The sequence below is a fragment of the Coffea arabica genome, chromosome 7e, assembly GCF_036785885.1.
Source record: "Coffea arabica cultivar ET-39 chromosome 7e, Coffea Arabica ET-39 HiFi, whole genome shotgun sequence".
Lineage (NCBI taxonomy): Eukaryota > Viridiplantae > Streptophyta > Magnoliopsida > Gentianales > Rubiaceae > Coffea > Coffea arabica.
Window position 1 is genome coordinate 10,143,298 of NC_092323.1, and position 25,947 is coordinate 10,169,244.

The 25,947-nt window shown below is 35.7% G+C and overlaps 2 protein-coding genes across 4 annotated transcripts; both read left to right on the forward strand.

Moving 5' to 3' along the window:
• Positions 1-298: 298 nt before the first annotated feature.
• On the forward strand, positions 299-6,759 carry LOC113701242 (ubiquitin domain-containing protein DSK2a). 3 transcript variants are annotated; one of them, XM_027221794.2, is made up of 8 exons: positions 299-879; positions 1,759-2,568; positions 3,395-3,600; positions 3,730-3,843; positions 5,264-5,322; positions 5,535-5,566; positions 6,174-6,269; positions 6,356-6,759. In XM_027221794.2, the coding sequence occupies exons 1-8, from the start codon at positions 594-596 to the stop codon at positions 6,502-6,504; spliced, it is 1,752 nt and encodes a 583-aa protein (XP_027077595.2). In that variant the 5' UTR covers positions 299-593; the 3' UTR covers positions 6,505-6,759. The 3 variants fall into 3 exon arrangements, with proteins under 3 accessions (XP_027077595.2, XP_071914711.1, XP_071914712.1); XM_072058610.1 differs by having other exon boundaries at positions 418-879; positions 1,759-2,565; XM_072058611.1 differs by having other exon boundaries at positions 418-879; positions 1,759-2,562.
• Positions 6,760-19,148: 12,389 nt separating this feature from the next.
• Positions 19,149-24,394, forward strand: LOC113701308 (catalase isozyme 1). The gene is made up of 8 exons (XM_027221894.2): positions 19,149-19,356; positions 19,624-19,720; positions 20,530-20,807; positions 22,019-22,795; positions 23,077-23,166; positions 23,474-23,541; positions 23,625-23,718; positions 23,905-24,394. Exons 1-8 carry the CDS (start codon positions 19,342-19,344, stop codon positions 23,962-23,964), a joined length of 1,479 nt encoding a protein of 492 aa, XP_027077695.1. The 5' UTR covers positions 19,149-19,341; the 3' UTR covers positions 23,965-24,394.
• Positions 24,395-25,947: the final 1,553 nt, after the last annotated feature.

Genomic DNA, 25,947 nt, shown 5'->3' on the forward strand with positions numbered 1-25,947 from the left:
TTTTTGACGTGAATTTTATCAAACGCATCATCCATTGTCTACATCATTCTTTTTTTTCTCCTCAAATTTTATCTTCCCAGCTTTTTACCTTTACCCATGGACTTTAAGGGGCCTTGATTCTTTTCGTTGTCGGGCGGATTTTGGATTTTGTCATTTTTTAAATTCAGATATCAATTGATTCATATTTTGACCACTTTAATTTGTTACTACTAGTATTTAACTACTAATTAAAACAAACTATTCATGCCCTAAAATAATAATTTATTAGTTATATATATATATATTTTTTATATAGTGCGCATTTAATAATTCTACCCATTTCGCCACACCCTTTATTTTCTTCCTTTCTTCTCCCCCGGCCCCTTCCCTTTCGACAAATTAGACTCTCTCTCTCTCTTTCAATCCCCCAATTTGTACGTTTGAATCGAGCTAGGGTTTTCGATTCGATCTGTAATTCAATTCCAGTTCCTAGTTTCTTCTTTTTTCTGTTTACATATTATATTCGGCGATTCTTTTTTTATATTTTATATTTTATTTTTTGGGAGCTAAATTTGGGACCTCCCGTAGTGGTGGTTGGGGAGGGATTAAAAACTATGGGCGGCGGAGATGCTAGTAGTGCTGCGGCGAACAACAGCGGGGATGAGAAGAATAATAGCAACGAGGACGTTGTTATTAGCGGCTCCGGCGCGGGCAGCGACGGAGTGACGGTCAACGTCCGCTGTTCGAATGGTTCGAAATTCTCGGTGCAGGTCAGCCTTGAGTCGACCGTCGGATCTTTCAAGTCGGTTCTGGCGCAGAACTGTGAAATCCCTGCCGAACTGCAGAGACTGATCTACAAAGGCAGGATCTTAAAGGACGATCAAACCTTACAAAGCTACGGTACATATCTCAATCAACACTGTTGACTAATTTTTTTGCCTGATTAACATGTAGATTAATAAGACAGATATTGGGGATTGTGTTTATTTAGGATTTTGGTTATCTGTGTAATTATGTGGTTGAATTTCGTAGGTTTCGAGATTTCGATTTGTAGAAATGATAAATTGATGCGGTATCTGTAAAGGAAAAGGAGCAAATGAATTGATTTCGGGAGCTTGGGGAAGTTCCGCAGCTGTAAGAAAGAATTAGCATGGGAGAAAATTTAAATATAGGAGCGTGATGGGTGCAGGTTTGTTTTTTGAGGTTGAAACTCAAGTAAAAGACTTTCAGCAATGGAGATCTTTAGGGCAGGGGCTGACTGGGTATATAAGATCAGCTATATCGAGATAAGGTCCGGTATTTGTTGACAGTTAAGGATACTAAATTGCGGTCTGCCTTCTCTTGTAGAAGGCTGTTAAGAAGTTTTGTGGACAGGTTGTGTTAAATAGTTTGATATTTGGATAGACAATATGGTCATTAAAATGGTCGTTTCCAGGTATCAAACTTCAGTCTTAAAGGAATTTGTTGTTGGGAGATGTAATGTACTACCTGGATGATAGAGTAGCTAGTGGTTTATTAAGATACTTTATTTATAGCATGATAAATGCTATTTTTGGTGCTTGTACATTAGTAACCTCGAGTCTTCTGTCTAGTGCTCGTATAATGCCTTTACATAACTAGAATATGTAAATGAACATGTTTTCATATTACACGCTCTCTGAGCTGTCATTTGGGGACCTTCAGAAAATCAGTTATCCTTAATCCATTTCCAAAGCATGATGTTGTTTTGTTGCTTTTGTTTATTCTTACTTTTTCTTTTTTCTTTTTGGTTGATGATAGGTCTCGAGGCTGATCACACTGTTCACTTGGTTCGTGGGTTTGCCGCAGCTGCTGCTGCTGCTGCAAATGCTTCAGCTGCAGGTAATAATGGGGCTACAAATGCTAACCCAAATGCTAACCCTAGTGCACCAAGGGATGCTGCTTCTGCTGCAGGTGAGCCATTTGGTGGATCTGGTTTAGGAGCTTCATTATTTCCTGGACTTGGGTTGAATGGGTTGGGAAGTGGTGGCGCCGGTGGAGGATTATTTGGAGCTGGACTTCCAGAGTTTGAACAAGTGCAGCAACAATTAACTCAAAATCCGAATATGATGAGAGATATTCTGAATATGCCTCTTGTCCAGAATCTAATGAACAACCCAGACATTATACGCAATTTGATCATGAACAATCCTCAGATGCGTGAGATCATGGATCGCAATCCAGAACTTGCACATATACTAAATGATCCTGCTACTCTCCGGCAGACCATGGAGGCTGCACGGAACCCTGAGCTCATGCGTGAGATGATGCGCAATACGGACAGGGCAATGAGCAACATTGAGTCATCTCCTGAGGGGTTTAACATGCTCAGACGCATGTATGAAAATGTCCAAGAGTCTTTTCTTAATGCTACAGCCATGGGTGGAGATAACAGAAATAATTTGGCTTCAAACCCTTTTGCTGCTCTTCTTGGCACCCAAGGTGGGGCCCCAAGCGGAGATCAGTCGACTAATCCTACCACAACGGCTCCTGATTCAACAACAAATGCACCTGCTCCAAATACAAATCCTCTTCCTAATCCCTGGGCATCTGGTGGTGGTGGTGGTGGTGGTAAGCTTTGGTTCTTCTTAGTTCCTGCTTTTCTTTAGTTGTCTAGTTTCCTATTTGCATTTGTTTGTTTGATAATTGTGTAAACATCTTCCCTTGAGTCCTTTGTTTTGCCTGGTTGTTGTGTGGGTAATTCATTTAGCTTTTGCTAAAATCATGTTGGTTCTTTGCTCCAAGTTTTTGTCTGCAAGATGATCTCAAGGATCCTTCAAGAATGACAACAAAGCATGGCTTTGATTCAACAGACTCCATATATGGCATTTTTTAAAATTAAGAATCTAGTATTTGTCTTTGAAATTTTCTGTTTATATCAGTGCATTTCTTCAGGGTCTAAGTGGATGAAATGGTGTTACCATTCAGATAATGATGAGTTTTTGCAAAATGATGAGTTTATGCAGACCTGTGGATTCAAGTGTATTTGGATACCATTTATTGAGCAATTATCTTGTGAAACTGCAAAAATCTGATTATGTTTCCTGCATTTTGCTGTCATTTTGCTTAGCTGAAAAGAGTTTTGTTGACCACATGTGGCTTACTAGCTAATGATTAAAGTACAAAGATCTGGAAAAGCCAAAAACAATTCTGCAGCTGTTTTTGTGTTTAGCTGGAAGAAGGGGAAATAAGGGCAAAAAAAAAAAAAAAAAAAAGATAAGAAGCAGCTGCACCGACACTAGCCAGAAAGAAAAGGATCTGATTAAGTTATTTTCTTTCGAAATAACTTAATATACAGTTGATGCCATGTTATCTTTCAACAAGAATGAGCTATTGTTTCGCTGGTACTTATCAACTGTATTTTTTTTTCTTCCTATTGATTTTGTATATGGAGTAGCTCAAACAAACAGTGCTCCAAGGTCAAATCCTGCTGCGGATGATAGGGCACCACCGCTTGGTGATTTGAATGGTGTTGGTTTTCCAGATTTTGAGCGAATGCTAGGTAGTATGCCTGACCCCAGCTCATTGAGTCAAATGATGCAAAACCCTGCTGTATCACAGATGATGCAAAGTCTCCTATCCAACCCTCAGTACATGAACCAGGTGATATTTCTTATTCTCATGATTTAATTGTGCTCGATCATTAACGCTCTCATGTTTGTTTCATGTCTTTCCTTCTTTGCCATTTGTAAGATCTTTTGATGCTTATATTTGATATGTCTTGACTTTCAGGTTCTTGGGCTTAATCCACAGCTGCGAGGCATGCTTGATTCCAACTCTCAGCTCAGAGAGATGTTACAAAATCCTGATTTTATTCGACAATTGACTTCTCCAGAGACAATGCAGGTAAATTACTGTAGCTGCCCCCCCCCCCCCCTATTTCTCTTTCTTTGTATGTGTATGTGTGTCTGTCTGTCTGTGTGGCAATCTATCTGACTTCATCCTATCTTTCTATCTGTGTATGTATGCTTTACTGTTTGAACAAATGTCACACATGCAGTTTGGCTTGTTCGTAGTCCCAATGATTGGACATTAATATGTTGAGCAACTTTTTCTTTCCCTCTTTTGGGTTGAGTTTAGTTTTGGGCTTGGTAGCGTTAGGGATTTGACATTGACTACAATAAGGTTTGTTGTTTTTGACTGAACTGACCTTTATTGTTTTTGACTGGACTGTGTATTGAAGCATTTTTACTCTTAGAACTGAGCTTGCATCATAACCTTCACAAACAGCGGCCTAGAGTTAGTATTGATACGTGCTTTGTTGTCATGGCACTTGTGGTATATAACTATACCTTTAGTTTCTACGAATTATATCGTCATGGTATCTTTTAACAAATTGTTGGGCAATTGGTTCTCTTCCGGCAGGGACAACTATAGGGCAAAGAGCCATGGCTCCTTGACTTTTGAAGAACTTTTTTAACTCTTACTCTCTTGTTGCCAAGCAGAGAAAATACTTTTAGACATGAATCGTTGTATTCTTGTATTGGGGAAAACAGGCTAGTCATGGTTCCTTTTACATATGGTTCTTTCTAGCCACTTGGTAGAGCAAATTAATTTAATATTGTGTGGACATATTATATCTCTTTATATATAAAGCATGAGCACCCTTTGGTGTTAAAATTTTCTGCCATTTAATAGACTTCCTAATATACCCTTCATCTTTTATACTTTTACAACGCACTTCCTCTTCTTTCTCTTGCCCATTCTCCTTTCTTTTTCTCAATGGTATTTAGTATAACTTCCTCCAAACTACCACTAACTCATGACACTCATATAATATTTCAAAAAAATGATAACTGTAAGTTGGATAAAATTTTCTCAGCATTTGTTCCTCTAATTAATTTGATGTTCTCTGTCTTTTAAAATTTATTTATTCATTATTTTCTTCTTAATATGCACACACGTGTGCCTTACTCATTAGCATCAAGAATGGAAAGTGCGAATATGGTCGAATGGTAAAATTTCTCTTTGCCAAGGAGAAGACGCGGGTTCGATTTGTTCTTTCTAGCCACTTGGTAGAGCAAATTAGTCCTGGCTATAATATTTGTTGCACAAATTTTGGATCAATTCATCTTTGTCATCCTACTGTCTTTGCCCATCTCTGAGTTTAATTTGTGTACTTCAATGTTGGAAACCAACAAAGTAGGCTTCATGAGTATTTAATTGTTAAATTTTTAATGATTCACAAATTGAATTGGTAAATTCTCATATTGTTTCTTGTCTTCCACATCTTTCCTAATTCTGTATTGTTTTGCTTTACTTTCAGCAACTTATGACATTTCAGCAGTCACTTTTGTCTCAACTTGGTCGGCAACAGAATACCCAGTAAGTTCAGATGCCCTTTATTGTTTCTCTCCCCAACCCCCCCCCCCCCCCAAAAAAAAAAGAAAAAAAAGAAATGGGACATCTTGCAGCCTGTTACTAATACATAAATGACTCGTGTCTGAATTTTTGGATCTTCGAATGATGTTTTGGGTCATCTCTCATCCTTCCCTAGTTCTTGATATTTCCTGATGGATTCGTCTTTTGATGTGCAGAGAATCAGGTCGGAATGCTGGAGGAGGAGGAGGTATTTATTGTTTCAGAAATTCTTTCTTTTCTTCTTTGGAACTGGAATAAAGCCGATACTTATCTACCATGTCCAAGTTTTAGGAGCTTATATCTTATGTTTGTTAGTTGGATCTTTTAACCTTCTAGAATAGCTAGATAGTTGGCTCAGTTGGGGCCAAGGTATATGTGCATCTCTTTTATTTGCTAAATCAGTTACGAACATTTCATTGCATAGAGCACTTGGGTAGATTGTTAGGAACCTGGGTTCTCTATATAGTGTGTTCTCCGCATAAAGCAATAAATTAATTGAATGGCTTCAATTTGAAAGCAAAAAGAATGTTATGACATGTATTACTGGAGCTCAGTGAACTGAAATTTGTGTGGCAGTGATCTCGCATGCATACCGTTGTTTATATGTATAACAATGTCTTCAGCGATAGATGCGATTCTCAACATCTTTAAGAATGATGCATATCCTCTGTCTACTGCAGTTGAATACTTAAATTTCCAGCTCAATTCGTCCTATAGCAACTTGGATTACTAAAACTTAATTCAAGTGTCATACTTAAAGGAAACAAAACAAATACCCGTGTTTCTTTCCTCACACTTTTGTTTGCCCATTATAGCCACAGGAACACTTGACAACACAGGATTGGAGATGCTAATGAGCATGTTTGGTGGACTTGGGACTGGAGGCCTGACTGTTCCGAATAGATCCAATGGTAGCTAATTTTCCAATCTCATTTGTGCTTCTTTTCTTTGGGTTTGACAGTTCTTTGTATTTGATGGTATTGATGTTATTTTGTAGTGCCACCAGAAGAGCTTTATGCAACTCAACTGTCACAGCTACAAGAAATGGGTTTCTTTGATACTCAAGAAAACATCCGGGCACTGGTTGCCACTGCTGGCAATGTTCATGCTGCGGTTGAACGACTATTAGGAAATTCTGGCCAGTAGAATATGAAGGTGAAGGTATTCTACTTGTGACCGTATGGTTTTCACCAGAGGCAGAATCTGGACGTTCGGACCCTGAGGAATCTTTGTTCTGAAATAAGCTATTAGGATCTGATTATTTGATATTTCCTCCCCTTCTTATTTCGCTGGGCCAGAAGGGAAATAGAGAAGAACAACAGGATCTTGAGTGCCTTGTACATACAATATCATTGGTATTCAGAATTACTTTGCATATACAATTTGTTGAATTTTGGTTCATCTTTGTACTGTTATCCGTGTTAAAAGATTTGCATTCGACTCAGATAAGTGATCTAGTTTAGCATAGAGATACACTGTTGTTGTCTTGTTTCTATTCGTGCCTATTGCGCCATCGAGTTGAATTCATGTTGGAACTTGGAAGTTGCTAGTTTAAACAAGATTCGTTTATGAAAGAGAGAGAAGCGTGAAGAGAAAAGACACGTGACCTGAAGACTCTTGATGAAAAATATGATGGTCGTGGTTATGGTTCCTGAGCTAATTAACCAGTATATTGAACAAGCATAATAAATACATTTGGACGGAGGGACTGGTTCTCTGTGCAAATAAATGTGTGAGAAGTCTTGATTCGGGGTACTACATACAGGCTTGAAGATTGTCTAAAAGTAAACTCCACGTCATCTTTCAAGTTGTTGAAGTTCTGTTGCGTGTTGATTCAGTTAACTGGTATCTTACTGGGAGAGATGGGCACCTCGGATGTGCGGCAGACTATGGATTATAGGAGGTAGAATGCACGGGCGATATGCCGTAGGGCGTGAAAAGAGAGACGATGGGGCTTTAATGTTTCCGTAACCAAAAGGGTTATGCTCATCACTGCAGGATGCACAATGTCGCAATACTCTCTCGCTTTTAAATAGACGATGCAGCCTTTACAAGTCGTCCTATTAAAATTTTTCTTGGTTGGAAATTGGAATGGTGTGGGAGAAGGAGAAGACTGTTGTCCTTGGTCAGTGGCCTCTCTCCTTCATACGCTTCGATTATAGCACAAAATGAGATCTTTCTTCCTGGTGTTAAGGATAAGGAGGGCAAAATGACCTCTTTCTACGTAATTAACTATTGCGCGGTTCGCCTTACTAACTTTATATTCTTTGCCTATGTTGCACTAGAACGTAAAATATCGAGTATCTGCGGTACATTTTTGTCTACAACAGGAAAAAGGAATGAAAGGACGAACAAGCTTGTATAATACAACAGATTCTTGAACTTAATACTTCATTTACCTACTACATTAGAATGTAGAAATTTCGAATTGAGAATTGAGCATTACTTCGGATTCAACGAGCAAGTGTAATCAATGAAAACAATTTTCGCAAGTATGGTTTAGAATTCTACTCGAATTTCTTTCTACAAATTTTTTTTTTTTTTTTTTTGGTGGGTAAGATTTTATTAATATCTAAGAAAGACACAAAATACAAGGGATATACTTCAAGCACAACGTACCCAATCAACAAAATTACAGACTTCTCAACAAAACACCCATCAAAGGTAAAAACATCCAGTACCAACAAACATAAACATCCTATATAGTAGCAAATAGACTCGCTCATATAACATCCTACTTCACTGTTGACAAATCATTTACAAAACACTATCCAATTTTTTTAGCTGCTCATTTGAGTTTGTTCTCTTCACGTTCGTAGGGACAATAATTTACATCTTACCAATTCTGCAAGTTGTTTGTTAGCAGGGCCTTAAGTATAATCTAATGCAACTCAAAACAAGTGCAATTCTTGAGCAGCTCTAAGAAGGGGCAAATTTGAGCTCATGTATCATGATAGAACCATCCTACTAAATCGAATAATTTTTCAAAAAGCAAATGCATGTAGGATTCGCAGTATACATACATATATATATATATATATATATATATATATATATATATATGTATATATGTATGTATGTATATGTCTATATTTGCGTGTCAAGGAGATGGCGAATAAAAAGTTATTTTGAAAGATAAAGATCAGAATAGCAGCAAGATGTTTTGCATAATAGGCCAAAATTTTCAAGATTGGGGCATTAATTGATGACAACTTGATGTTGGCCCTCATTTGCTTCGACAACATACTCCGCACTTTCAAGATTAGTTGAATTCACAACAATGGTACGCTCATTCCAAAAGAAGTCTATATCTAGTTTTTACATTGAAGGACTGGAAAAAATCAAAATTTTGACTGAACCCTCTTACCAACTATTATCTTCCACTCTAAATGCAATACCTTGAGATTTGTTAAAACAATCAAATCCGGGACATCCCAATCCTCAAATGCTGCATCAGATTTTGGGCAGGTGAATAGTTGATTGCACAATGCAACAATAACTTCTGGTAAAAATATCAAGTTGTTGGACTTGGCATAGAAGTGCAGTTGATATCATAAAGTCTAGCGATGACCCAAAACTTTCATAGACGAACCAAACAGACAGTTCAAATCTTCTCACTGGAGCTCCATTTCTTCTACAAGTTGTCAATTAGCAAACTACGTAAAGCCCATAAGTAAAATCTAATAGAACTCAATTAAAAAAAAAAAAACAGTCAATCCACGTGCAATTCATGAGCAAATTCCAAGAAGGGGCATAATTGAGTTCATAAATACTCCCTCTGATTCATTTTGATAGTCCTAATTTTTTTTTCCACACAGTTTAAGAAAAAGTAGTTAATTTTGTTGGAAAAATAAATTTAGATTGCTATTTTCCTAAAATACCTTACATTAAATAAAGTATAACTTTATAGTAATTATTCATGGAAACTTGAATTGATAGTTAAGAAAGAGTCAATCCTCATTTTACATTAAATGGGGTAGGTTCTATTCAATAACAATCTATATTAAATAAGGTAGTTTATAGTAATAACAACCTACATTGAATAAGGGTATTTTAGAGAAATTAAAAGATAACTATATTTTTCAATTGAGAAGTGGACTACAATCTGGAACAGACGAAAAAGGAAAACAAGACTATCAAAATGGAACAGAAGGAGTAATGATTTTTAGTTTCTAGGGAAAGTAAAGTAAAAACAAAGAAATTACCATCCTACTAAATCAATTTATTGTTATTTTTTTTTAGAAATCAATGTACATAGGATTCAAAACTTTTTGGTTGTACGTTTTGTTCATTATTACAACGTGTCGAAGAGAAGGTGAAGAATTAGAATGTTAAAATTCATTCTGAAATTGCCCTTTTCAGTGTAATTGCTGGTGAAGTGCACTACGTGCAATGGTTTTTCTTAGGTTTCATATGCCAATTGGGTTTGAAAAATCTAGTGGAAGTATTGAAATAACTAGAAGATCGAAGTTCTTTGTTTTGCATGCTTTCTTTTGGTTTCGATCAGTTGTTAACTGTTGTTGTTATTATTTTCTTTTCTTCGTCTTTTCTTTTTGGTATTCCAATTAGAAAAACTTGTGTTGTCTAAAATGTATAAGACATTCCTCTCAAAAGTCTTATAGTCTAATGCAATTATTTTGGTTTCGAATGATTTGATCTCTTTTGCTTCACTTATTTTCTGTATTTTCTTCTTTTTTTATGGTGTTTTACTTGATTACGTGTTGCTTATGACATTTTCAAATCTCTATTAATGTTCATTCTGTAAAGGAAAGTGGTATCGTTGTAGAAGGAAATTGTAGTATAATTCTAGCTAGGATGGGCTGGGAAAAAGAAAAAAAAAAAAGCAATTATGGGTAAAGTCCTTGGAACTTGAACAAGATTGAATCTATAAATTGCCCATAAATCATGTTCTTAGTGTATTTTTTCTTTAACAAAACATTTTTTCTTTCAGAATGATATGGCACAATTTAATCAAATGGAATTACTGCAGTTATCCTAATGTGTGATTAAAGATGAGTTCAATTTTTTGGTGCCAATTAACTAGACACAGCTATTCCAATTTTTTTTTCTCTTTTTAAAGCCATTTTGCTTTCCAATTTCCGCTCGTATACATCTTCTTCACCTTTCATCAGGGTTCGCGTCACTTCTTTTTTTTTTTTTGTTTTTGCTGTTTATTCCATTAATTTCTTTATTTTTTGAGAATAATTTTTAGCTAGTAATACACTAGAAGCTCAGGTTCTACCTTTGGTGTACAATATGGACGTGCAAATTGGGTGTACAAATTTTAATTATCTGAAGTTGGCATCAACAAATAATTTTAGTATCTCAACATATATAGAGCTCAACTCACTCCTTCATTATTTACAAGTACTCCCGACGAGTAAGAGCAAGGAATAACTTACCACAAAGTCTCAAAATAAAAGAAATTATTAGTTTGACATGTTTCCCATACCAATCAACTAAATCCCTTCTTTCGCCTGTGTTATCAAAACCTGATTGACTCATCTGAAGCTACATTTGGGTGGAGGAAGAGAAAACCTTTTCTTGGTTACAGGATTACAAATGTAATACTCTGCATAATAGCTATAATATTACTTACAATTGTTCCCCATACTTCCGGAGAACTAGGTACAGGAAGTATATACTTATTATCAAAATAATCAAACATTTTAGAGCCCATAAGGTTCGCATTGCAAGGAAGAATAATGGCCAGTGGGGGGGGGGTGAATTCTTAGTTTATGATGAAAAAAAAAAATCATTCTACAACTGGGGCAGTTTTTGCAGATTTTTCTACAAATGGGGTGTTCGCATTCCGGGAATGCGAGGTCTCTTACAATGATGAGGCTGGAGCAATATAATACCAAGGAAAATTAAGAAGGATCAGAGATCACCGCCAGCAATTCATTTGAACCTAAAAACACATTTAACAGGAATCCCATTAGAGCATTTCTATCAAGAACCATTCTGGCAAATCACCAATATCTCTAAATCCCATCGACGGCAATGTCCCATTTCCGCATTTTCTTGCTTTAAAATTCATTTCCATCTGCGAGAAATGAAGAGCATTAATAGTTAGATTTAAACTTAGACTTTGGTAGCTCTCAAAGCCTTTATACATCTCAAAACAAAAAGAACAAGAAAGACAAGACAAAGTCTAGTTTGTACGTATCCTATCTCGTTTGCCCACATGCATAATTGTCACTTCGTCACATTTTGCAATATCATGCAATACAAAAATTTATGTAGTTCGTATCTTTATGTTGGAATGGCTAGTGAAGCCTGCGTGATATGCCATAAACAATCCTTGAGTGAACTAGCACGGGAAGTGCACGTAACAGGAATTTCTTATATTTTGCTGATCAAATTTATGCATATTGTTGCTAGTTGATTTTAAAATTTTGGAGTAGGAAAATTCCAAGTAACAGTACATTTGAGTCTGTAATTCAACCATGTAAAATATTTGCTCATTATCCACAAGAAATATTGCACTAGGCGATGATTTAAAATCTAGGCAAATTTCCATCTTGACTACATATTGGCAAATGTGGTAATTTATTAACTACCAATTTAGCTTGTATCACTCCAAATTCTCGACTATAAAAAATAAGCCTCAAGGGATACGTTGGTTGTATCACTCACAAACTCACTCCTTCACCATGGAGAATACCCCAACAAACTCTGTTGCTCAAAAACAACCCTTCTCAACCAAAAATTCCACCCAGGGATACTGAAAGTAGCCCTGTTGCTAGTGACCAGCAACCTCCAACTGGTGATCAGGTGGATTTGCCGGCTGATAACGTCCCAATCCAAGTCCCTGATCACCCCGCTGGAGCCCTCGACCAAGAGGGAAACTTCCCTTGCTATTTCTGTTTTAGTTCGTTTACAACACAAAGAGCCCTTCTCAAGCACTTAAGGATTAACCCACCTCCTCCAGTGTACTCTAGGGAAGAATTGATGCGTCTCGGATTACTGCACAATCCTGAGGCGGATGATGACGATGAGGAAGTTGCAGCAGACGTTGGTGGTGCAGGGGAGCTGTCTGAGGAGGTTCCACCAGATCAGGCAACAGCAGAAGCTGACCAAGGAGCTAGAGCTACTACTAGAGCTCCTCTTGGGATTGATCTCAATGTAGAACCACCGCCTGAGCTGCCTGATTTGAACCTTTCTCCTCCTTCAAATGATGGCAACAACTAGAAGAAGTTCTTTCTTTTTTCTCCTTTTTTTTTTTTGGTTTGAGTTATTGAGTGTGTTATTGTCGTCGTCGTTGTTTTTCATGTTTCTTTTTGGTATTTTAATCAGAAATACTCAATGTTGTCTTAATATTAGAACACATCTGCCTCAAAATCTTATTCTAATATTTCGGTTTCGAATGTATTGATTTCTTTTGTTTCAGGTATCTTTTTCTAAAAGATTAACGGGATCAATTTTACCCGAAGTGCTAATGAAAGATAAAAACTTTGTCTTCAAAAATGTTCTCCAAAATATGGACAATAATTAAGATCCACGCAAACCGCACGAGGTGGTATTTCGTCCATTTCTGAAACAAATGTGCTTTGCCATTATAAAAGCTGTTGATGAGAAAGAACAATATCTGCAGACTTCTTGTGTAATAGAAAAAAAAGGTGTTTTTACACACGTCTGTTGGGTTTCTAGGGGTGCTGACAAAAGCAGGGCAGCAGCTTAGAGAGAAAATGGTTAGTGTAGGCTGGATTAAGTTCTTTGCAATCACTGGTGTGATTGTAGTACGCTGGATTAAGCTCTTTGCAATCACAGGTGTGATTGCAGAAAACAATTCACTGTAGGAGATAAATAAATTTGAATTTGGATGATTATGACTAAATTTTAGACACAATTTTTAAAAAAGCGATAATATTTGTTGTGTTGTTACATATAATTACTAGTTTTAGCACTTACATTTACTATTTTAATGTCTGTATTCCTTGTATTAATGTGTATATTGCACGGTAGAATTGTCACTGATAATTGTAGAAGTCTAGAACCCAAAAATGGGGATATTCATCTGCTACGGACGTGGGCTTCTTTCTTGTAGCTTTGTGGGTACTGAGTTGAGTCCTATTCATTCTCCAGATATCGTCAACGTCTATTTGAATACCCTTTTCCTTGTGTCACTAAATTGAAATCATCATGATTTTTAGATCCAAGGCAAGATACATAGTTTTGGAAGACGAGATTCTTTGACATCCATGAAATGAAATATCAAAATGAATTATAGACATATACTTTGAGAATTTAAGTAAATTGCAACTTCGGAAAATGAAAAGGACGAGTTTAAATGCAAAATAAGAGATTAGTTTCAGCAAATAATCTAATCAAAGACCAAAATTTTTAGCCCTCAAAAGTGTTCCACAGAACAACGATAGTAAGATCCACGCCAACTGCACGACATTGTATTTAGTCCATTTCAGAAGCAGTTGCGAGGAGAAAAACTTGGAAAAGAGCCGTAGACTTGATATATTATGGATCATAAGCTCACAAGAAGTGAACCCCAGATGAGCTCCATATGACATGAGATATCAAATTGAAGCCATGGTGCCTGTAAAAAGATGATCCTAATGATTTCTAAGCACATTTGGCATGTCGAAATCAAGAAAGAAACAAGGGCAATTTGTTTTCAGCATTTGTAATTTGAGTTGTTAATTGAGAAACTAGTTTTAAAAATTATGAACAAGTTTAGCCACAAGAAGTTCGTTTTTCTATTTTACATTGATTCCTCTATTTCATCCTAATCTTCTTTGACCATAGAAGAATACTTGGGGCTACACATAAGAAAATTAGTTAAGGGCTAATTCCATTAACAAAATATAAATTTCGTTTCTTATTCTTATTTAGTTTCAGAAAAAAATTTCACAAAAAGGTTGATTACTAATTCTTTTGTTTTTCATTTAGTCCAATATACTATGTTTCATCTATAAAGTGACAAAAATGCCTCTACAAATGTAGTGTGAGATCACGTGTCATGAATAACCGAGCAAGATCGAATGATCCAATTAATCACTTTTAGGAGCTTAGTTAGTAGGGGTGCATTCGAATCGAGTTGAATTTGAGTAGTGTATTACTCGAGTTCAACTCGAGATAAAATAATTGAGCTCGAATTCGACTTCAATTTACATTACTCGAGCTTGAACTCAAACTCGAGTTTAATTAAATCTAATCAAGTCAAAACAAACTCAATCGAACCTATTCGAGTTCAATTGAGCCTATTCAAGTCTAATAAAACTCACGCAATAGAAATTAATATTTTATATATAATTTTAAATAAAAGATATTATCGATATTTCACAATAATAAATATAAAAAATTTTAAAATATATATTGTAAAAAGCTCGATTAGGCTCATCAAGCCTTCGAGTACAAAATATTGGAATTCAAACTCGACTTATGAGTTTAAACAAGTAATCCAACTAGTGTTCGAGCTTGGTCAAAACAAGCTCGAGTCGAATTATTGACTGAGTAGCTCGCGAGCTTGAGTCGAACTACTTGGTTCAGTATCACCTCTATAAAATAGTATAGTAAACTAGATGAAATTTTGAAAACATTTGGTGAACGATGGTGCAATTTATTCTTTGATTCACACATATAATCTTCTTTTAATGCTTTCTTCAGCTCAATTTTTTTATTTTTGAAAAGTTGTCAATATAAACTTTTTTATAAATTTCATAAGCTATACAACTAACACAATTTGGTCATACTTCACTAAAAAATCCAATGATATCTTACTATCCGCACCAAAAATACTGTGTTTTTTTTCTCAAATTTTATAGCTAGAGCAATAGTTAGAATTACTAAAGTATTTTGTTCCCAAAGAATTATAAACAAAAAAGAAAGTAATTTTAAACCCTATTTAACTGATATTGAATAGGTAAATGAGCTTATCTTCAAGCTTGGATTAGTTATAGAATTCAGACCAAAAAATTTAACAAGGTCCAACTTTGACTTTGTTATCCCCCTATGATTTTCGTTTTTACAAGGAAAAAAATCTAAGCACATTAATTTCAAATCTTGACAATAAATGTCATGCAAACCCTTAAGATTTTGAGTATTGATTCAAATTTGAAGGACTAATTCCATTGTGCATTCACCTAATAACTTATACTCAATTCTAATTTTGCATCTTAAATTTCAATTTTGAACATATTGCGCTATAAACTCTTGGATCTAACCCATTTGAATCCAGTCTAAAGAGTTTCTTATGTTGCCAATGTCATAATTTGAGCAATAATTCAATTTGCCAAAGTTTTTTAAATTAAGCTTGTTAATTATTGGATCAAACTCAAATATACTTTTATCAATTCAAACTTGAGTAGCCTGAAATTTTTTACGCAAATCTCAAATTAGCATAAGGTTGAGTTGAATTTAAAAATTTACACACTCAAAATGCTATTCATTTCGGTTTGATTAGTTAGTGATCCTCTGAAATGAACTCTTATTGAACCGTACTCAATTTGAATATCAAATAAATTGATTTTCTCTTTCAACCCTAAGTTTAAATACGTATAGGCTCCAAATGGAAAGCATTAATAAGCTCCAATAATGACTTTCTTGGTCTTTATTAATTTCGTTCTTACAAGGAAATAAATCTAGGCCCATTAATTTCAAAATGCGACCATAAATGCATGCCATGCATGCAAACCCTCCAGAATTAGTCAACTTGAATGAAAAGCACTAAGCAGTATCATTTACATCTTAACTACATATTGGCAGATCTGGTAGTAATTTAATAACTACCAATTTAGCAAATCTCCGTCCAATTTTTTGACTATAAATAAGCCTCGAGGGATACGTTGGTTGTATCACTTACAAAATCACTGCTCCATCATGGAGAATAGCCCTACAAACTCTGTTGCTCAAAACAACCCTTGTCAACCAAAAATTCCACCGAGGGATACTGAAAGTAGCCCTGTTGCTAGTGACCAGCAACCTCCAACTGGTGATCAGGTGGATTTGCCGGCTGATAACGTCCCAATCCAAGTCCCTGATCACTCCGCTGGAGCCCTCGACCAAGAGGGAAACTTCCCTTGCTATTTCTGTTTTAGTTCGTTTACAACACAAAGAGCCCTTCTCGAGCACTTGAGGATTAATCCTCCTCCTCCAGTGTACTCTAGGGAAGAATTGATGCATCTCGGATTACTGCAGAATCCTGAGACGGATGATGACGATGAGGAAGTTGCAGCAGACGTTGGTGGTGGAGGGGAGCTGTCTGGGGAGGCTCCACCAGATCATGCAACAGCTGAAGCTGACCAAGGAGCTAGAGCTACAACTAGAGCTCCTCTTGGGATTGATCTCAATGTGGAACCCCTGCCGGAGCTGCCTGATTTGAACCTTTCTCCTCCACCAAATGATGGCAATGACTAGAAGATCAAAGTTCTTTGTTTTGCATGCTTTCTTTTGGTTTCGATCAGTTGTTCTCTGTTGTTGTTGTTGTTGTTGCGGTGTTGTTATTATTTTCTATTCTTCTTGTTTTTTTTTTTCTTTTCGGTATTCCAATTAGAAAAAGACTCATGTTGTCCAAAATGTATAACACATTTCTCTCAAAGTCTTTAGTCTGTAATGCAATTATTCTGGTTTCGAATGATTTGATCTCTTTAGCTTCACGTCTTTTTTGTTTTGTTTTTCCTTTTTGTTTAATTTTTTTGGTGTTTTACTTGATTACATGTTGTATATAATATTTTCAAATCTCTATTAATGTTAATTTTGTAAAGCGAAGTAGTATTTTGGTGGAAGGAAACTAGTATAACTCTATCCAGGATGGGTTCCAAAAAAAAAGCTATTATCAATAAAGTCTTTGGAACTTTTTTTTTTTGCAGCGTAAATTGGGTGCGTTTGATAAAACTGAAATCTGAAAACTGAAGTCTAAAATCTTAGTGCATTATGTTTTTTTTTAACAAACCATTTTTTTTTTCAGAATGATATGGCACAATTTAATCAAATGGAATCACTGAAATTATGTATGTAATGCTCAATAATATTCTTTTGGACTCTAGACCTAATACACTACCATTTGATTGAAGGTGGGTTCAATTTCTTTGGTGCCAATCAATGAGGTATTATATACTACCATACGTGCATGGCATGGCATTCAAATGCAACGTGTAGGTTAGTAAGCTGGACTGTTGCTGGGAAACTCTACTTAGAATATGCTCTAAACCTCTATATAAGGTACAAAATGGACATTGCAAAATCAGTCTTTCACTTGTATGCACGTGCCCCAATTCCCTTCATTTCCCCCATTACACCATAATTCTTAAGCAATAAATTGCTGCAGAATAATACGAGACAAAATAGATAATGGACCAAATGTGCTGGCTGCTCTGAATTTTTTTTGAAAACTTATCCATGTCAAGATTAATGGTATTCACATAATATATTTTGTGGACCTAACTTTCCAGTTATTTTTCCTCAAAAATTCCAGCCTCAAAACTTCTTAAAGCTTTCCCTTAATTTTGGCTAACTTTCTGTAGCCTCAAATTTTGAAGTGTTATCTATAGAGTAGCCGTGGCGTCATTTTTACCGAAAAATTTGCCTATCTGAGTCCAGACAAGAGAATTATAATCTCCTACTCTAGTTGCACAAACACCCATTCCACTTTGGATTCATCGAGCCATAGATAACTCTTTCCATTTTTTTGTGTCAATTTGCTCAGAAAATTATTCTACGTGTACTAAATTGTGTATTTTCTTTTTATTTATGGCTTTGATTATTATATGTTATGTCATTTTTTCTATTAACTAAAGGTAATGTTATCACTCTGAAATATGCGTTTTCAAAAGAGGTAGTATTTTTTTCTTTAGATTTTATTGAAAATATTGAGTGTTATAAAGTTTGAGAAACAACTTCTAATTAAAATAATCAAAACAAGAATAAGAAGCTCGAAGAATACATATTCAATAATTTCCATCCAATTCCAATGGAAGAAATTCCGAAGATACATTTACTAAACTAATCGGTTTGGCGTATCAGTTGCACTGATAATAACATTAACCCAAACACCTGAAAATCCCCACCAATCTGCTATTCTTATAAGGGAAAATGATCAGTTTCATCCTTCACATTTCACAAAAATATTCTTTTCATCCTTCACTTTTAAAAGGAAGCAATTTCCTCCTTGACATTTAAAAACTGAAGTTCTTACATCCCTGAACCCAAATTTCAATTTGAATCAAACCACCAATCAACTTGATTACAAATTTTGGGGGTCTAATTGATAAATCACTTAGTTAACTCAACTTGATATTCATGTAAAATTTAATGAACCCAAAAATAAAAAATAAAAAATTATAACATAAAAAAGAAAGATTAATCTTTCCTATATTATCATTGTATACACTGACGATTTTATGTATCGCATATCATTTCAATTTAAATTTAAACATCAAATTTTGTATTTATGATACACATCTAGATTCGCAAGTCGATATACTAACGGTGTATGAAAAGATTTACCAAAAAAAAAACTCTACTATTCCAAGACAAAGAATGGTCTTTTATGTTATAATTTTTATTTTTTTGATTTAATAAATGTCATGTGAATATGATGAAATTGATCGAGTTATCTATCAATTCTATTTCCTAAATTTATTACTGGGTTATTGAATGGTTTGATTCAGATTGAAAATTTGGTTCAGGGATGTAATAACTTTAATTTTTAAATGTCAGGGACGAATTTGTTTTATTTTAAAATTAAGAGACAAAAAGAATATTTTTGTGAAATGTGAAGGACGAAACATATCATTTTCCCTTCTTATAAGCCTAATCCTTGATCATGGCTTACTAAAATCAAAGGGTCCATCAGATCCAACGGTCTGTGGACTTTTCTAGGCGTAAGGGTTGTTCCAGAGAAACTTAACTACCATCGACGAAGAATATAAACGGGCCGTGTGCCATTCCCTCCTCGTAGTTCGTACTCAAACACTTAGAGCCCAAAATTCCTCTGTATCTTCTTTTCTTCAACTAAAAGGGTCATCAATGGATCCTTACAAGGTACAGAATTTCATTCAATAATGCTTCAAAAATGTTTCTTTTCAAGTTTTCTCAGTTGGGTCTTCAGTTTAAGTACAAAAATTTTATTGTTTTAAGCATCTTTGAGGCTGGAAAACTAGAAATAGTGATTCGTTTCTTTAAATGTGTAGTATACTATTTTATATTGCCTTTAGTTTCCAATATTTTTGGTGAGTGGCTGTGGCATTTGGATGTTTTTGTGAAAATTTTCTCAGTAGTGATTATGCTTTTCTTCATGATGTGGTGCAGTTTCGTCCATCAAGTGCATACAACTCTACATTCTTTACTACAAACTCCGGGGCTCCTGTTTGGAACAATAACTCATCTCTGACAGTTGGATCAAGAGGTAAGTCTTATGCTTCATATGGTTTTGCATGGTCTTTGTGCTTGTGGACTTCATGTCATTCATTTTGCGGCTTTATGAAGAGTAATTCTTTCTGAACTTTAGTGTTCCACCAAAATTGGTTAATTAATGCAGCAAAGTTTTTCAGACTTCTAAGAGAAAAGAAATGATACATGGAATCATCCTCATAGCGTGCAGACTCTTCCGTCTATCATCCTGTAATGAAAGACCTGCAAATAGGGAGGAAGAGCTAAAACAAGCAAAGAAAATAAATGAGGAAAGGCCAAAATTGAGGCTGATATAAGCTGATTTTTCTTAATAAACATACCTATTATCAACTTAGAGTATGTAATCAACAAACCTTATTCTGCATTTATATAATTATTTGAGTAGCTAAAGAATCTTAAGTGAGGTATATGTTTGTACGTTTTATTATAGAGGCTTCCAAGTTCCGCTTTTGGTCTTCAGCAAGATATATCTTGATCTGACTCGTTGAAACATTTTTTCCATGAGAAGAGGGTTGCTTATATTGAACTGAGCTCATTTATGCATTGATGTTAATTCTTAATTCATGTGATATGCAGTCTATGTAACGTTTCATTTCAAATTTTGACATTGACGCCCCATATATTACTGTCTCATTTATGTTCATGCTTGAAGAAGTGCATAACTCATGAATATTAGATTTATTATAAGAAATAAAATGATAAAGTTGATAAGCTCATCTAACTGCACTTAATTTTGTTTCTTTCACATACAACCAATGATTCGAAAACAAGTGATGCATTGAATTTTTCTCAAAATTTTTCCAGGTCCAGTTCTTCTGGAAGATTACCATTTGGTGGAGAAACTTGCCAATTTTGACAGGGAACGGATCCCAGAACGTGTTGTTCATGCCCGAGGGGCTAGTGCCAAAGGGTTCTTTGAGGTCACACATGATATATCTCAGCTTACTTGTGCTGATTTCCTTCGTACCCCTGGTGTCCAGACCCCTGTCATCGTGAGGTTTTCAACTGTTATACATGAAAGGGGCAGTCCTGAAACTTTAAGGGATCCTCGAGGTTTTGCAGTGAAGTTCTACACCAGAGAGGTGTGACATATAGTAAATTGCGAATGGCTTTTCTCTTATACAATCTTCATTTTTCTCCAACTTTTTGTCTTTTGTGGGTCAAATATAAAGGTCTCTACAAGGATACCAAATCAGTATTTTGGCTCGGAGGCATGAATGCCAGGAGCTTGCTGGTGCGAGACACTAGCACACAATCACTAATCCTATTTTAAGTGGTTGTCAGCTTTGCTTGATTTTGTGTCAGAGACAGATTTCAGGCTGTTCTTTGGGTGTTTACTGATGCATGTGTAGCTCCAATTCTAAACATATTTCTATTTTCTGATTCGATGCAAGAAAGAGATTTTCCCCCTTTTTGATTGACAAGCACGAACACGTACTGTACTTTTGGAGCTACAGTATTTCTTTGTGATAATATGATGTATTAACAGAATGACAACTGCTTCTTTCATCAGTATGCATGCAATAAATTATGTATTTAAGGAACTAGTTTTACTTTCCTTGGTAAGCATGCCTACGCGATACATACTAGTATATTATCTTCTTGCCTGGTAAACATGCATAACAGTATAGATTAACTCTATTCTCCTTAATTTGCATGTTTGTTAACAATGAACAGTTTCATTGATGTTGACTTTAATAAGCCTCTACATGGTACTATGCCATTGTTATTCTGAGGAATGAATGCTTGGGTTACCAGAGTGTTAGCTTCTTAGTTTATGACTAGCACACTCCATTCAGACCTGTTTTTATATGCTTTAGTTTATCAGACTTGCTGCAGTGTATTAGCTGTCTTACTGATTCAGGCAGTATTGATATTTTGAATCATGCAGCAGATACACAGCTTGTGCTGTTTCTGTTTGCATGAACCTACGAGTTTCTGCATGCTTAGAATTTTGCTTCACGTTGTCTATAATCAAGAGGAATCTTTAAGTTGTTCATTTAATACTATCCATTCATGATGCTGTAGTCATTATGGAATAGATGTTTATGCACTTAATACATATGGACCCGTAATGTTTTTCTCATTAAGCATGTGTGTTTTATACACACACCAGCTGGTATCTTTTCCCAGATAAGCATGTCAAAACATTTTTAGGCAATGTGTGGTTGTTCATCAATTGTTAATTCAACTGAAACCCTGTTATTCAACGAGTGTTCCATCATGATATTAAGCTTATCCATTTGATCTCATTTGAGTTTTCCAACTTCTGAGTGTGATTCTTCTTAATCAGGGAAATTTTGATCTGGTGGGGAACAATTTTCCTGTCTTTTTCATCCGTGATGGCATGAAGTTTCCTGACATGGTCCATTCTCTGAAACCAAATCCCAAGTCCCATATTCAGGAAAACTGGAGGATCGTTGACTTCTTTTCCCACCATCCTGAGAGTTTGCACATGTTCACTTTCCTCTTTGATGATATAGGTGTACCACAGGATTACAGGCACATGGATGGATCTGGTGTTAACACATATACATTGATCAATAAGGCAGGGAAAGCACATTATGTGAAGTTTCACTGGAAGCCCACTTGTGGAGTAAAGAGTTTGCTGGAGGAAGAGGCTATTAAGGTTGGTGGAGCAAATCATAGCCATGCTACTCAAGACCTCTACGACTCCATAGCAGCTGGAAACTACCCTGAGTGGAAGCTTTTCATCCAGACAATTGATCCTGATTATGAAGACAAATATGACTTTGACCCACTTGATGTGACTAAGACTTGGCCTGAGGATATCTTGCCCCTGCAGCCAGTAGGCCGTCTAGTTTTGAACAGAAACATTGATAATTTCTTTAATGAGAATGAGCAGCTGGCTTTCTGCCCTGCTATTGTGGTGCCAGGAATACACTATTCTGATGATAAGTTACTCCAAACCCGTATCTTCTCCTATGCTGACACACAGAGGCACCGTCTTGGACCCAATTATTTGCAGCTACCCGCCAACGCTCCCAAGTGTGCTCACCACAACAATCACCATGACGGTTTTATGAACTTCATGCACAGAGATGAGGAGGTTCTCTCTCTCTCTCTCTCTCTCTCTCTCCCCACAACAGATTGCACATTTTGTCCTTGTGTCACATTGTTTTACTTGCACTAGGTAAACAATAAATGATTTATTATTTTAGCATATCAACATCAATCTTAGTAGCAGAATGTTCATTATAGTAGCACTCAAAAGTTATCTGATATGTGCAATCTATATATGTTAATACTACCATTTTTACTCCCATCAGATCCTCATTTTGCAAGTTAGTTTGTTTGTGTTAGGTAATCTGATGTGATATCAATTTACAGGTGGACTACTTCCCCTCGCGGTATGATCCTGTCAGGCATGCTGAGATGCACCCAATTCCTTCTGCAGTTCTCACTGGAAGACGTGAGAAGGTACATTCCTTTTGCTGGTGCTCCTTATAGATGAGAAGCTGAACTGGAATATGGTTTATATTGCATTGTGCAATCTTCATCCTTTTCTAGAACTTGTTTCTCTGTAATTCATTTTTGGGCCTTTATGTGGTCTTGTAACACTTAGCTGCAATATTTTTATATGTTTATGCCAAATAAAGTCGTTGCATTTTTCTTCTTCATAGGATTTTTAAAACCTGCTTGTTACAATTCATTCCTGAGAGTGAAATGGGGTGATTAAATTTAAGCATCTACTCTGTTGTCTAAATGCTTATTGCTCTTATCTCAGACTATAATTCCAAAAGAAAACAATTTCAAACAACCTGGTGAGCGCTACCGTTCATTTGCACCAGACAGGTTTGTTCTTTATTCATGTCCATTGGGTGTGTTATCAAGTGATCTCTTGTTTTCTGCCTGATACAATCTAATTGTCTTTGCAGACAAGAACGCTTTATCTGTCGCTGGGTTGATGCCTTATCTGACCCAAGGGTCACTTACGAGATACGCAGTATTTGGATCTCATACTGGTCTCAGGTAAACCATCTCTTTCTTTTCCTCTTTCAATGCGTCACATATGTTTTTTGCGTCATTCTTGTTCTCTCGACTTTTGCAATGTGCTTTGCTGGGAACTTGTAATTTCTTCATGACACCAGCCTTGTCATGGAAAATGCAATACTTGCTTGATGTGAAAAGTGACTACAAATATGTTACATGCTGCAGGCTGACAAATCTCTAGGTCAGAAGCTTGCTTCTCGCCTCAGTATCAGACCAAGCATATAAAAACGTTACTGCAACCTGCGCCATTCCCTTCTCGAGAAGGTGCTGCAGAAAAAAGAGGGAAAATGGTAGTTTTTGTATGATGGTCATCCTGGTTGACAGAACCTGCAGTAAAGACAGTATTCATTCGGGTGCTGAAATAATTTCTTTTGTTGCTAGTCCAATTAGGTACAAGATTAACGGATATTTTTACTGTTCGATGCCTTATATCGATGTATCATTGTTCGTTCATTTGGTTGGTTGATATACTGATTTACAGCCACCCAATTTTCTGAAAGTATAATGTTAACAATGATGCAGGTGTATAAGCAGTATCATTTCAAGGTTTTACTGCTTATATTGCCAGTGTAATACCTTATCCTGCCAAAGTTTTAGCCTACAAGGCAAACATTAAGCTGCTATAATCCAGCAAACTGGCTGCTTGTCAACCAAATTTATTGTGTTAATTACTTAATTTGGTTGATCGTTAATTAATGAGACTGCACAGTGAATTGAAACCTTGGCTAACTTGGTAATAACCTCAAATTCATGGCATTAAGCTTTTTAAAGATTTCAAACTTGATTATAGTTGAAACCAGTGTTGCCTAAACTGGACCGAATTAAGCAGTTATGTTAAATTCTTGGAAATTTAGCTAGCAAATCCTCTAGATGTGGATGAGACATTATTATAGTTCATAGAGTCACGGTTTCATGACTTTAAAGCTGATGTAGGTTATGACGTTGGAACTCATCTTGATTTAGTTCATGTTGGAATAGGTTTAGGCATCCCACTTTGTGTGAATATAACATTTTTATGGGTTCTATTTTTTTTGTAGTGGTGATTTAGAAAAGTACTAAAAGAAAAGAAAAAGAATAGTACTATTTTTTCTTTGTTTTTTAGAGCAGGGAAAGTGTGGAATATAAGAAGTGGGGAGAGAAATATGAACCCAAAACTTCTAATTTCCGAAATTTCAACCTTTAACTACCCACAGAAAAAAAGATTGATGTATCGAAACTTTTCTTTTTTTCGCATTGCATTTGCTCCTCTCTGGCTTTTTTTAAGTAGCATATTTCAATGGCAATTCCTACCTTTTTACCAAATAACAACATCTACCTCAATTTTCTTCAAACTCTGAATTGAGACTAACAATTATGCATCGATTCAATCTTTGTATCCAACTTTAAACTAAGTTACTCTGCTCTGTAACCAATGACCAATTAGAAGGAATTGGAATTTTTTACAGAAAGTGAAGATTCTGCCGTGACTAAATTGAGCATTAGTAGTTGTGTGAGGTAGAGTTTTCGGGCAGTTGTTTGTAGTATGTGTTGAAACTTTTGTAAATCTAATTGTAAAATTATATTGGACAAATTACATTTTACCCCCCGTGATTTAGTTTTTTTACATAACTCCCCTATGATTTCAAAAGTTATACATAATCCCTTCATAGTTTGGATTAAAGTGTCAAAGTGAAGGAAATAGTCATTCGTAACGAAATTTCTAAAAATGTCGAAATTATCCTTATCAATACATGACACACTAATCTCGTATGATTTTTATATTTTACCGTATAATCCCCTTATGATTTAATACTTTACCATATAAGCCCCTTATAATTTTCAAAATATACACATAACCCCCTTTGGTTAATAAATAACTTTCAACTTTACATAAGGACATTTTTTACGTTTTAGGTGACTCCGTTACGAATGATCATTTCCGTCACTTTGATACTTTAATCCAAATCATGAGGGGGTTATGTATAACTTTTGAAACTATAGGGGGATTATGTAAAAAACACTAAATTATTGGGGATAAAGTGAAATTTGCCCAATTATATTCAATAGGTTGAACAGATTTCCAACTAGGTTATCCATTTTTCAAGATTCATTGTGATCCGCCAATTTGTGATTATTTTCAACGAATAATAGATGACCATCACCAGTTCCCGGTATGGCATTGTTCTTGCTTAAGCTTTGAAAAGCAAAGGAATTTTAGCACCAAAAACC

Coding starts and splice junctions, on each gene's coding strand:
- LOC113701242 (XM_027221794.2), top strand. CDS start 594: ATGGGCGGCGGAGATGCTAGTAGTGCTGCGGCGAACAACAGCGGGGAT. Junction 5,567..6,173: donor GAATGCTGGAGGAGGAGGAG/GTATTTATTGTT, acceptor TGCCCATTATAG/CCACAGGAACACTTGACAAC. Junction 6,270..6,355: donor TGTTCCGAATAGATCCAATG/GTAGCTAATTTT, acceptor GTTATTTTGTAG/TGCCACCAGAAGAGCTTTAT.
- LOC113701308 (XM_027221894.2), top strand. Junction 22,796..23,076: donor TCATGCACAGAGATGAGGAG/GTTCTCTCTCTC, acceptor ATCAATTTACAG/GTGGACTACTTCCCCTCGCG. Junction 23,542..23,624: donor CGTTCATTTGCACCAGACAG/GTTTGTTCTTTA, acceptor TTGTCTTTGCAG/ACAAGAACGCTTTATCTGTC.